This window comes from Mus caroli, unplaced genomic scaffold (genome assembly GCF_978045245.1).
Source record: "Mus caroli unplaced genomic scaffold, Mus_caroli_1 scaffold_1, whole genome shotgun sequence".
NCBI classification, from domain to species: Eukaryota; Metazoa; Chordata; class Mammalia; order Rodentia; family Muridae; genus Mus; species Mus caroli.
The window spans coordinates 131871451-131885216 of NW_028227256.1; the positions used below are offsets into that span (position 1 = coordinate 131871451).

Below are 13766 nucleotides of genomic sequence, written 5' to 3' on the forward strand. Positions count from 1 at the left end.
GTGATGGGATTAAAGGTGTGAGCTTTCATGCCTGTCTTCTGTATTTTCAAGCAAAACAATATACCTCAAATTTCTTGTACGGATTATTCTCATACAGAATTGGGTATATTAGAAAGAAGTTGTTTTGATGACCAGGAATCAAGAAAAGGCAGCTCTACAAGAGTTTTAAATCCATTATCTGTTTTTTTTTTTTTTTTTTTTCGGAGACAGGGTTTCTCCATGTAGCCCAGGCTGGCCTGGAACTCAGAGATCCACCTGCCTCTGGCTCTGGGATTAAAGGTGTGCTCTATGCCCGGCTATCTAGCATCCGCTAAACCAAGACAGTGGTTTGCTTCCAAAGCAAGGGATGAACAAGAGCAAGAGGCTTATCTTTCAGTCCTTAAGATGCTGTGTAATGGTTGCTGCTGATTCATATAACTCATTTCAACTGAGTCGAGGGACTGGCATAAACATGCACTACCTGAAATATGCGTGGTATGAAAGGCAGAACTCTAACTTTCAAAGGAAAGGTTAAGTCCCAGAAGCCTTTTATTGTCTGAATAACTGTACACAAAACACCAGGCAGAGAAGTCCCGAAGGAATGATGGTGGAGTGTCACTGTTATTTGGCCTTTGGTCCTTTATCTTCTAAGCTCATATACATTCTTTAAATGGTATTAGACATTTATTTTGATCACAGATGCAATCCAAGCAAGAATAAATAAACTCAGTATATTTTTCACCCTCTGAGTCTCTTTTAAATAGAAAAATGTGCTAAATGTCTCTTCATGGTCGGCTTGGCCGCCGATGTCCCACCTAAGGCTTTAAACAGATTGTAACTTGATCTTCTGAAACCATACTGAACGATGGTCCACCTGGTTCCAGGAATCCTGGGAACCAGGTCCTACTGATACTGTCGGTAGTCTCCAAACGGCGAGGATGGCAACTGGCTGGAAGGCAACTGGGAGTGATCTTCAGTGAACTGAGGGCCTGCAAGGAAGATGGAAAAAGGCTCAGTAAGAGAACAGCATCCAACTTAAAGTGCGCATATGTAGAAAAGGAATCAACCAGCTTAAATGTTTCTGTTACACTATAGCGGTCGTCTCAATTTCTTTATAAAGATCTGCCCAATGTTCACCAGAGGCCAGGAGACCCTTCAGTTTTATCACAGGGTAGATTGGCTCCCCAGGTATTTCAGAATGGACAGCTAGATGGATCTATCATAGAACAAGTAATAGGTTTGTTGTTGTTGTTGTTCTGAGACTTGGTCTGACTTAGAATCAGGCTGGCCTTGAACTGCTGGCCCTCCTGTCTCCACTTTCAAAGTACTAGGATCATAGGTGTGTTCACCAGCCCAGTTTAGTTATTGCTTGAGAGGAACCCAGGGCTTTGTGCATGCTACCCAAATATTCTAACAACTCCAACAGAACTGTATTCCCAGGCCTGGAGGTAGTAGTGGTTAAAGGAATTGCCAAAGTAAGTTCCCCTGGATCAAGACTGGAAAACAAAACCAAAACAAAATTCTCCTGTTTCTTAATACATTTTTAAAAAATTTTATTATATTTATTTATTTTTATGTGCATTGATGTTTTGCCTCAATGTCTCTGTGTAAAGGTATCAGATCCCCTGGAACTGGGGTTACAGACAGATATGAGCTGTCATGTGGGTGCTAGGACTTGAACCCTGGTCCTCTGAAGTGAAGCTGGTCTTTTTAACTGCTAAGCCATCTCTCTAGCCCCTACAGTTTTACTAATATGTGTGCAAGTGTATGTGTGCACACCACTGTGGAAGCTGAGAAGGCTGGAGTTCCAGGAGGCTGTGAGCTGCCATGTGTGTACTAAGGTTGAATCTTTACTGCAAGATTCTCTTAATCACTGAGCCATCTCCAGACCCCGTGGATACATTTCTAAAAAGGTTTAACATTTTTAAATTTATCTGTATGTTTGTCTGTGTAGGTGCCTGCAGGTTCCATGGAAGCAAGAAGAGGGTGCTGGATGCCCTGGGGCTAGAGTCAGAGGAAGCTGAGAGCCACTCAATGTGAATGAGACACCGACCTTGGGTCCTCTCAGAGAGCAGCAAGTTCTCTGAACCAATAAGTCACCTCCCCAGTTCCCCTTGACCCATATCTTGGTATCCATTTACAATTATGTTCACAGAACTTAAAATGACCTTATGTATATTTTTGTGTTGTTTTGGGAGTACAAGAGATAAAAACCAGGGCCTCTTCAAAGCTATGCAAGTCCTTTACCATTAAGCTACAACCCCTTGGTTTTGTTTAAAAGAATCCACTAACCCAGTTTAAATAAACAATGTGTGAGAATCTTCTCAAAAACAAAGACCAAAACCAATGAAGCAAGTTCGGAGATAGGAAGCTGCCTTGTAACTTGTCACAGAACAAAATTTTACAACTTTATTTCCAAGAGTTAACAAACAAACCAAAAATGTTTGTTGAAACTAAATTTCACATAGCTCAGCCTAGGTTCTAAATTTGTTATGTACCTGTCTTAGCTGGTTTTATGTCAACTTGACAAAAGCTAGAGAAAGAAAGAGAGAGAGAGAGAGAGAGAGAGAGAGAGAGAGAGAGAGAGGAAGAAGGAAGGAAGGAAGGGAGGGAGGAAGGAAGGCAGGCAGGCAGGCAGAGGCCGGGCAGTGGTGGCACTTCAATCCCAGCAGTTGGGAGGCAAAGGTAGTCGAATTTCTGAGTTCAAGGCCAGCCTGGTCTACAGAGTGAATTCCAGGACAGCCAAGGCTACACTGAGAAACCTTGTCTCGAAAAGCAAAAACAAACAAACAAAAAAAAGATAAAAGCTAGAGTCACCAAAATATTCAGTTGCCAAATTGTGGCTAGCTAAAAATGGTAATTATAGGCCTGCTTTTTAAAAAAAAAAGATGTATTTATTTATTATATGTAAGTACACTGTAGCTGTCCTCAGACACACCGAAAGGCATATGCCACCGCCACCATTGCCTGATGGATGAGGCATCAGATTTCATTACAGGTGGTTGTGAGCCACCATGTGGTTGCTGGGATTTGAACTCAGGACCTTCGGAAGAGCAGTCAGCGCACTCTTAACTGCTGAGCCATCTCGCCAGCCCCGGCCTGCTACTTTTAAAAACTTTAGTTTTATTAATGTGTATGGCATGGGCCTGCTGCTAATGTGTGCCACACTTGTGTTGTGCCTGTGGAGGCCAAGAGGTCACAAGATCTGCTTGGAACTGGAGAGGAGTTACAGGTAGCTGGGAATGACCGAAGTGGGTGCTGGGAACAGAACCTGGATCCTCTACAAAAGCAGCCCACACTCACGAGGGTGCCTTCTCTCCAGCCCCCTCCCCACACTACTTTTACACTAGCTTTTGAGGTCATCATAGACTCAAAAATATAAATAATGTATTGATACCTAAAGTAAGAATCACAAACCACTCCATTTTACCAAATAAAATATATTCTTTCTTAACGCCAGAGAACTGTTCCCACGTGTGTGAACTTAGAACACTCAAGAGAAAGAGGACTTACCATTGGGAAACTGTGCAGAGGCAAATCTTGTCAGCAAGATACCAGCTCCTTCAATTAAAGCTAGGAGAATGCCGCCCATCGCAGCAGACCCAACCATGGCTACCGGTCCATCTGAAGACATTAATAAAAAGACTGCTTTGAAGGAAAGGGTTATCCATAGTTATGTTCTCTCATTCTCAAACTCTTCCACTCTTCAAGACCCACAGCCACAGACAATGGCTGAGGGGTCCACTCCAGCCACCGCCTATTTTTTTAAACAAAGCTGAGATGGTTTGCATGAGAGGACCCCACATACTCATATGCTTGAATTCTCTGTCCCCAGAGGGTGGAACTCTTTGGAAAGGACTAGGTGGTGTGATCTGCTTGGAGGTATGTCATTTGAGGTGGGCAGGTTCTGAAACAGTAAGCCTCAAGTAAACTTCTATATATTGCTTTGATCATAGTTTCTTATCAAGGCAACAGAAAGGAACCAATATAAAAGCTATACTGGACTACAGCCATGTTCTTGCATGTATGCATTACTGAGGTATGCTTGCATTCCTTAATAGCATTGGATCACATAGCCCCTTGGCAGGGTGTCACACGCCTATGAACCCAGCACTGAGACACAGAGTCAGGCATTTGAGGCCAGCCTGGTCTACATTGAAAGTTCCAGGAAAACCAAGGTTAAATGGTAAGATTGTCTCAAAAACCAAACGACCAACAAGATTACAAGGTCCTTAAGTTTAAAATATTATTTCTGGACCAGCCAGATGGTTCAATAGGGAAAGATGTTTTTCTCCAAGCGTAATGACCCCAGCTCAGTCCTGGGTCCCACAAGGCAAAAGGAGAGAACCACTGCACAAGTTGTCCTCTGATTTCTGTATGCTGTGCACACACACATACATTAAATTCATATAATAGACGAAATTAGCTTATATTAATGTCTGGTCTTTTACGAGAAAAAAATGTAGACTTCTAGTCTAAGCCCAAAGGCATTCTGGTTTTCACTCTGTCCTTAAGATCCAGAGCATCAGCCAGACGGTGGTGGCACACGCCTTTAATCCCAGCACTTGGGAGGCAGAGGCAGGCGGACTTCTGAGTTCGAGGCCAGCCTGGTCTACAAAGTGAGCTCCAGGACAGCCAGGGCTACACAGAGAAACCCTGTCTCGAAAAACCAAAACAAAACAACAAAAAAAGATCCAGAGGATCTTTATTCCTAACAGCTGAACACGGTGGAGAACTTAGAAAACTACATACAAAGAGTTTGGCATTCTATCAGTTACCTAGGTAATAAATGGCCATTGCTCTAACCACTGCAGAAATGCACATTCTCTAAGGGGCACTCACCTGTCATCCCAGAACCTGAGGAGCAGAGGCAGGAGGATAAGATATTCAAGGTCATTCTGAGCTATGTATTGCATACATAATGTAATAATAATACATTTTTTTAAAACCCACCAATCCCATACTTTTTTATTCTTACTAACTTTTCAGAGCACCATATTCATTCTATACCAAATAAAGCAGTGCTCAGACTCATAGATTACAGGTTCCATTTTTTGACTTTCTCTGTGCAGCCCTGGCTGTTCTAGAACTTGCTTCTTAGACCAGGCTGGCCTTGAACTCAGAGATCTGTCTATCTCTGCCTCCTGAGTGCTGGCATTCAAGACAAGTTTCATTAATTAAAGGCAGATAGGTCCTCCTGATAGGTCCTCAGATAGGTCTAAGCAACGGGCTTAGACAATATGTCCAAATGATGCTCTACGTAACGGGATGAGGATAAGGGCCTGCTCACCATGTCCAAGGCCCAGGTTCAACCTCAGTATTACAAAAGCCAAAGCACACGCAACAAGCAGTGCTCACTTACTTCTTGCTGCCAGGATGGCTCCTGTTAAGGCACCGCTAGTGATGGAGTTCCAGGGGTCTTCTTTGCCTCGTATTTGAACCATACTGCAGTCAATCATGGAAAACAGTCCTCCCCAAACTGCAAAGCTACCTGTTTCAGACACAAAACGAGTGAAAAACAACCAACCTAAATGTCTTTTTTGCCTTACATTAAAATATAGTTAAGTAAGTTTGCTTTGGAGCTAGCCTGGGCTATCTACTGAGCCCATCACAAAGAAGAGAGGGAAATGAAAGCCATCAGGGAGCCACACCACACTCCTGGTGCCGCTCTTCCTACTGAACACTGTGCTTTCGCTTACGCGGCTCAGTGGTGAGACGTGCTTGCCGCTCCTGCAGAAGACTTGAGCTCAGTCCCAGCACCCACACCCATTAGCTCACAACCACCCGCAAGCCCAGCTCCAGGGGACCTCAAACTCTCTCCTGGCCTCCATGGGACCTGCATACATGCGGCAGATGCACCGGAATGCACACAACATAAATGAAAATAAATCTTAAAAAAAAAAGATTTGGTGGCGCACCTTTAATCCCAGCACTTGGGAGGCAGAGGCAGGCGGATTTCTGAGTTCGAGGCCAGCCTGGTCTACAGAGTGAGTTCCAGGACAGCTAGGGCTACACAGAGAGACCCTGTCTCGAAAAAACCCAACCCCTTACCCCCCCCAAAAAAAAGCCAATTGCTGAGAGGTAGGTACAGGCGGGACTTCTGGGTCCCTGAAGTAGGAAGGAGAGACAGAGTTCACCAGGCTTCTGATGGAGAAAAGTTGACCAGCCATGTGAGATCTCAAACAAGAGTGGCCACACAGGCCGCTCCTACAGGCCAGTATCAAAGATGTTTAGCAGGGACTAGATTCAACTGGCCAACTAAAGTTAGGGCAGGTGGGAGGAGAGGAACTAAGAGTATTGATTGATAAGGCTATGTTTTCCAGGTGGGAGATAGTAGTGCCCAGCAATTGTGCCAAGAAGACAAGTTGAAAATGAGCAACTCTGTGTCTGTGTGTGTGTGTATGTGTGCGCGCGTTTATCCGTGGATTCAAGGGAGGCTTGGTAGGGACTGGTAGCTTGGCCCATTCCTGGAGCACAGGGGGGTGCAGCCAAAAGCTACACACAACACCACCCCTTATGTATGGGGTGCTGTTGAGTGACTCTTTCACGGGGATCACCTAAGACCATCAGAAATATCGGATATTTAAGTTACAATTCATAACAGGAGCAAAATTACAGTTATGAGGTAGTAATGAAAATAATTTTATGGCTGGGAGTCACCACAACATGAGGAACTGTATTAAAGGGTTGCAGCACTAGGAAGGTTGACAACCGTTCTTAACAGGGTAGGAAACAGGATGTTAAAAAGAGCAATAAACTGGGATTCGATATCTGGACCACTCACTCCAGGCTTTTCCAGTTCTCATGTACCAGCTGAGCACAGCAGACGCCCCCTCATCTTTGGCCCCGTATTTGGGAATCACATACTTATGGGCTAAGAGCACTAGCTGCCCTTCCAGAGGGCTTGGGTTCGGTTCCCAGCACCCACAAGGCGGCTCAAGCCCATCTCTTAATTCAGCTCTAGAAGACCTAGGCCTGCTCTGGCCTCTGTGGGTACCAGGCACATAAGTAGTATAATACACACATGCAAGCAAAACACACAAAAAACAAACAAACAAAAAACAAACCAAAAAACCAAAACAACTACAAACCAAATCCCAAGACTTATCATCTGAGTCAGAGTGCTTGCTAGGACAACACTTGGTCTTAAGAAATGTGTCCAGTGAGATGGCTCAGGTGGTAAGAGCACCACGGGTGACGACCTGAGAACCCACCCACACGGTGGAGAGAGAGAACAGACTCTCACAGTTGCTCTCTGTGCTGTGAGGCATCCCTTCCCCGAGAACCAGCCACACAATGGTATAGTATAGAATAGAGCTTATTTAGGGCATGGGGAGGGGAATTAAGAGAGTAGCAGAGGCAGAGAAAGGCAGAGAGAAGGAGAGTAGAGAAGTAGAGGCCGGCCATGACCACGTGGATGGGGGGAGGGGGACAGGAAGTAAGAGTGAGAGAGTAAGAGAACAAGAGAGGCGAGAGAGACAGAGAGAGAGGAGGGGGCAAGCAGCCCCCTTTATAGTGGGCCAGGCCTACCTGGCTGCTGCCAGGCAACTGTGGGGGCGGAGTCCAGACAGAATACCAACACTGCCCCACAAACCCCACCCCAATAAGTAGAAGCGCAATAAAAGAAAGGAAAAAGTGTATATATACATTTGTGTGTCAGCCGGCCAGAACCAGGCCCAGATCCCTAGAGGTGGAATTACAAACGGGTGTGAGCTGCCATTTGGATGCTGAGACTGGAACCCAGAGTCCTTTGAAGGAGCTGCCAGTGCTCTGAACTCCTAAGCCACTCTCCACCCAAGCATGAAGTCTTTAAACAACTTCATGAAAAACAGTCGACTCTAATTTGATATTATATCTTTATATGTGAATCCTTTTTTGGCTATCTCTTTTCTTCCAGCTTCTAAATAACCAAGTTTTATAGTTGTGTTTTTATAATCGCCTGATATTTTGCAGTGGTTTCTGCACAATGTTTTAAAGTTAACCCTGGAGAACCCAACCTGCTTAAGTGGTCTCTCTGATCCTTTACATTGCATTCTCTTCAGCATCGTGTTACTCCAGAAACCCTTGGGCTAGTGATCCTGGGTTCTATAAGAAAGTAGGCTAAAGGCCAAACGTGGTGGCCCACACCTTTAATCTTAGCTCAGAGGCAGAAGTAGGTAAATTTCTGTGAGTTCAAGGCCCACCTGGTCTACATTGTGAATTCTAGAACAGGCAGGGCTTCACAGTGTAACCCTGTCTCAAAAACAAAACCCCTAACCCCCTCTTCCCCCAAAAAACCCTGGCTGTGTGTGGCCCATGCCCTTACCTCAGCACTCAGGAGGCAAGGCAGGTGCATCTGAGTTCAAGGCTAGCCTGATCTAGCCAGAGGTACACAGAAAAGCCCTGTTTTGTAAACACAAAACAAAGGGAAAGCAGGCTGAGCAAGCCATGGGGAGCAAGCCAGTAGGCAGCACCCCTCCATGGCCTCTGCACCAGCTCTTGCCTCCTAGTTCCTGCCGCTTGCGTTCCTGTCCTGACTTCCTTTGATGATGAACAATAATATGGATATAAGCCAAATAAACCCTTGCTTCCTCAGCTTGCTTTGAGGCTGTAGTGTTCAGTTGTAGCAAGAGAAACCCTAACTAAGTTAAAACAAAACAAACATTGGATACCCGAATGACAGAAACAACATTTTTAAAAGGATACAATATTCCAACTCAACTTTCCAAACAAAGCATTAATCAAAGAGAACTCATAGGGACACTAGGGAAGCAGAGCAAATCAAAATCGCTAATGTAAAAAGAGGAAAACATATAATTTGCTGGCTAAACTCCTGTAATCTCAGCATTCAAGAAGCTCTTGAGTTGAGTCCAGTCTGGTGACCAGTGAGGAAAAGGAAGGAGGGAGGGACGGGCAGACAGAGGAGGGAGGGACAGGCAGACAGATAGGTAGAGCCCTAAGTCCAGGAAAGCAGCAAAAGGATAGCTGGAAAGTATAAATGGAGACATTCCTCTTACCTCCCAACTGTGGAGCCCTGGTCTTAATAGCTGTCAAACTCCCTCGGAGTCTGTGGTTTATTCCCTGTAACAAAACCAAAAGGAAGTAGTTTAAAATGTAATAGATCAGGGACTGGAGAGGTGGCTCAGTGGTTAAGAGCACTTGCTGCACTCCCAGAGGACCCAGGTTTGATTCCCAGCACCCACATATTAACTCATAATAGTCTGTAACTTCAATTCTTGAAGACCCAATGTCGTCTTCTGGCCTCTATGCACAAGGTGCACAGACAAACATGTAGACAAAACATCCCGATACATAAACTAAAATAGGGCTGAAGAGATCGCTCAGAGGTTAAGAACATTTACTACTTACTCTCCCAAAGGACCCAGGTTCAATTCCCGGCACTCACATGGCAGCTCACAACTGTCTGTAACTCCAGTTCCAGGGATTTGATCCATGGATACCACACACCAAGTATTGCATAGCAAAACACCCCCCCCACACACACAATAATAGTAGTAGTAATATTAATACATGCATATGTATGTATATTAGACTGTCAGTGTAATCTATTTCTAACCCACTGATGTGATCATCAATAATATCAACCAGCCCTGGCTTCCAGTGAATATAAATTGAGACCAATCACTCACTCACCACTGGAGAATTTCGAAAACCTTTGAAGGCCTGGAAGATGCCGCCACCTATGGTGCCCATGGTAAATGCACCACCACAGTCATCTACAATTCGCCAGGGGCTAAACACAGGAAGGAAGAAAAGATGACCTTAGTTCTTATTCATAAACCACAGAACTTGTGGGCCATGTCTTGCCACCACCTGCCTCCTATTGCTGCCTCGTCCCCCTGTGTGTTGGCACTACAGTCCACACCGCCACATCCAGCACTTCAGTCACTCACAGTAACTTATCAAGTCTGTTGCAAGATGTGCACTAAAAAAGCAAATAAACAAGCCGGGCATGGTGGCGCACGCCTTTAATCCCAGCACTCGGGAGGCAGAGGCAGGCGGATTTCTGAGTTCAAGGCCAGCCTGGTGTACAAAGTGAGTTCCAGGACAGCCAGGGCTACAGAGTAACCCTGTCTTGAAAAACCAAAAAAAAAAAAAAAAAAAGCAAATAAACAGAAATAAAGCAGAAGAAAGGAACTGTAATCAACAATATTGATTCAGCTTCTAGAAATCAGTGGATGATCTTTTAGAAGTCTAATGTCAGCCAGATGTGGTGGCGTACGCCTTTAATCCCAGTACTTGGGAGGAAGAGGCAGGAGGATTTCTGAGTTCAAGGACAGCCTGGTCTACAAAGGGAGTTCCAGGACTACACAGAGAAACCCTGTCTCGAAAAACCAAAAAAAAAAAAAAAAAAAAGGAAGTTCAAAATAGCATTTTAAGCTTAAGTTTTGCATTAGATCCATTTAACACACTTTGAATAATATTTGACAATTAGAAGTTAAACTTGTAAACCCACCATCCAAATGCAGCAACCTAACATAGACAATACTGAAACGTGAGTAATCTGTCCATGCGAGTAAAACCACTCGCTCCTCTAGGATCCAGCTAATAAGTCTGTATAGACTCCAGGACCTGACACACAGCATCTCCAGCCTTGTTAAGTCAACTGTGTTTCTTTAAGGATTTATGTAAGCTTCTCTTTTGTTATCACACAAAGCCTAGACACACACACACACACACACACACACACACGAGCACCCCACCCCCAGCCCCACAGTACAGCGTAAATTCTGTTTCAAGCAACTCTCAGCAGAGTTGTAATTCTTTCTCTACCACCATCTCCTTCCAAATAAGAAGCTGGGAGTCTAGTGCACTGCTGGCACACATCATCCACCATGTTTCTAACCTAAAGGAATTCTGTGAAATAAACATTAAAACTGTTGTTTCTATAGTGTTCTTGTGTATAGATGCTGTCGTCTATCAATGGGGTGGAGGATGTGAGGGAGGCTTCACCACTCTGGAGTACAAGCGTCCACTGGCACAGCATGTGACACAAAACAGAAGACCCTAGCAAACGAGTGGGAATGGGCCCGAAACAGGGCAGTGGCTGCTTCCTGTCTTCACAGACGTCCCCTCAGGCTCTGGCAGCCTGGCACTGCCCCATAGTGACAATGGAATGGTTGGCTACTCCAGAGCTCCTGTCGACTCTCCATTAGTCCAAAGGCTGTATAAAAACCCTGGCTGCTGTACAATACAGTAGATCTGCACCTCAATGCTGGCCTCTGGAATCTGTCTGGCCAGGTTAGTGACTCCGCCTCCTCACCCACTCCTTGATCCTTGTTCCCACACACATGCTGCCTGGGCAAGCACAGAGAGGTTTACTTGGGCTCATAAACAATTTCACAATGAAGTCTAAAGTTAGCAACAACAACAAAAGGTCATTTGTAAGTAGTATATTCATTAGAAGTAGAAGAAATTTCTCAGTGTGTCACACAGTCTCAAGAGATATGTACTTGGGAGAAAGAGGCAGAGACCAACCTAGGCTACATGGTAAAACTCTATCTTAACCCCCAAGCTATGGTCCCTCCCTATAAAAGACAAGCCCTATAGTAAGCCAGCACCTGGTCCATCACTATAACAGTAGTATATTTTTAATTTATTTATTTTTTGTTTTGTTTTGTTTTTTTGAGACAGGGTTTCTCTGTGTAGTCCTGGTTGTCCTGGAACTCACTCTGTAGACCAGGCTGGCCTTGAACTCAGAAATCCACCTGCCTCTGCCTCCCAAGTGCTGGGATTAAAGGTGTGTGCCACCACCGCCCGGCAACAGTATGCTTTTAAACTTACCATTATTGCTCACTAGAATCTGAATAATGACTAATTTCCCTTTAGAATTCATAATCTTTTAACTTGATAAAAAGACTGGGACTATCTCCTCTGTAGTTTACAACTGAACGAAGGCTCACACAGAAATTAAGTAGCCTGCCCCAGATGGGATAAATCACTAGAACAGCCAACTTAAGCACAAAAGTTGGTACTCCAACAAACTCTGTCCACTCCATTTATAGATCCTAAAGCACTCTGAGAAAGCAAATGGTACAAAGAAGTATTATGACAATGATTAAACCATCTACTGTTTCAGACAGCGCTGGCCTCAGGACACACCAAGAAAAAGAACGTCCAGTAACTTATCAAACATCATCAAGACATGGTCTTGCTATGAATCCTGGGCTAGCCTAGAACCTAAGTACTGAGATTACCAGCATGCACAGTGCACTCTGCTGAAAATATGTCTGACCCAAGGTCTAACCCCGGCTGGCCTAGAACTTGCTATGGAGCCCAGGCTGTCCTTAAACTTGCTGGCTCTCCTGCTTCTACCTCATGAGGCCTGTGCCACCTGGGGAAAACTCAAATGTAACAAAATTACCCCTCCTGCTAACCTGTGTCATTATATATGGTATCCAGTACCAATTTACAGTCCAGCTAAACCCTGTACATCCAACCCAACACATGGAGATAACCTTCAGGACAGAAGGCTGAAACATACTTTTGGGAGTGCCACCAAATAATAATTTTAAATCCTGGGCAGACACACTATTTGAGGATAATACCCTGACGCTCATTACAAACAAAAACCCAGAATATCAAGATCTATTAACTTGTGACACCTGAGGCTTTATTCAAACAACTGTTGAGACTCGACAGCTATTACATTAATTTATTGCAAACAGCTATGCCTGGTTTACTCTTGTTTACACCTTGAGCTAAGCATACAGCCCTTACTTAATAAACACTTAATGAATGAATTTATGTCTACTGATGGCTTTTCAGAGAACACACGCAGCTCATCTCTTCCTATTTTCCACATACTGATGATGTATCTCCCTTTTTCTTCGGGAATTCCACATAGGAAAGTCCGCTCCAGCCTACAAGGAGCTCATTCAGTCCCCTTGGACGTTGGGTGAAATCTGTGGTCTACTCATTTGAAATGCTTCATCATGGGGACACTTAGTACCATACGCATAAGGCCTCAGGTATGGCACTCGGAGATCTACATTCCCTTCGTCAAGAACTGAGCAGAGCGAGGCCTAGGGACGTGTTCAAGGTCACTCAGCAGGCAGAAGGGATCATTATAGTCCCCGCACAAAGTCGACAGCACCTGCCATAGGGAGGAGGTTCCAAAGCTCCACCAAGCCCAGCACCGGACCTCCTCCCAATGCACCACAAGGTCACAGGGGTGCTGGGGTCCTGGCACACTGCGCTAAAAAGCCACCTTGGTCACGCTCATCCACGCTACCCACAGCTGCCCAGCCCTCGGCGCCGAGCCGCGCGGAGCTCCGCTTGCAACTCGGACTCCGACCACGGCGGATGGAGGTGGTAAGTAAGGGACAAGGGCGGCGGCGGCAACTCACCACGGCTCTCTCGCGTATTCCTCCATCTTGGCTCCAACCCGCGCGAGAGTCTACAGCGCGCTGGGCGGAAATTGATCCCCGCGACGGAAGTGATCCCAGGCGGAGGCGTGCTACTGGACGGGGATTGGAGCATCTCTTCCTGCCACAGCCAATGGCAATCGGACTCCGTGTAGACCCCGAGCGTGCAGGCTCCCCGGCCAGGCCGTGGAGGTTCGGAGTACTGAGTGACAGAGTTCAGATCAGCCCCGTGGCCTGGGGTAAACATTGATTGTCCTTTTTTTCGAGACAGAGTTTCTCTGCCCTGGAACTCGCTTATGTAGCCCAGTCTGGCTTCGAACTCAGATCAGCCAGCCTGTGCCTCCCGAGTGCTGGGATTAAAGGTGCGTGTCACCACTACCCAGCCGCTATTTTTAAAAAATGCTTTTGCTGTCAGGTATT

The 13766-nt window shown here is 45.3% G+C and overlaps 1 protein-coding gene across 1 annotated transcript; it reads right to left on the bottom strand.

The window, feature by feature from the left end:
- Positions 1 to 496: 496 nt before the first annotated feature.
- Positions 497 to 13410, bottom strand: Timm17a (translocase of inner mitochondrial membrane 17A). The gene is made up of 6 exons (XM_021166976.3): positions 13329 to 13410; positions 9613 to 9712; positions 8976 to 9039; positions 5342 to 5470; positions 3493 to 3603; positions 497 to 968 (listed from the first exon to the last, which is right to left on the bottom strand). The coding sequence occupies exons 1-6, from the start codon at positions 13352 to 13354 to the stop codon at positions 883 to 885; spliced, it is 516 nt and encodes a 171-aa protein (XP_021022635.1). The 5' UTR covers positions 13355 to 13410; the 3' UTR covers positions 497 to 882.
- Positions 13411 to 13766: the final 356 nt, after the last annotated feature.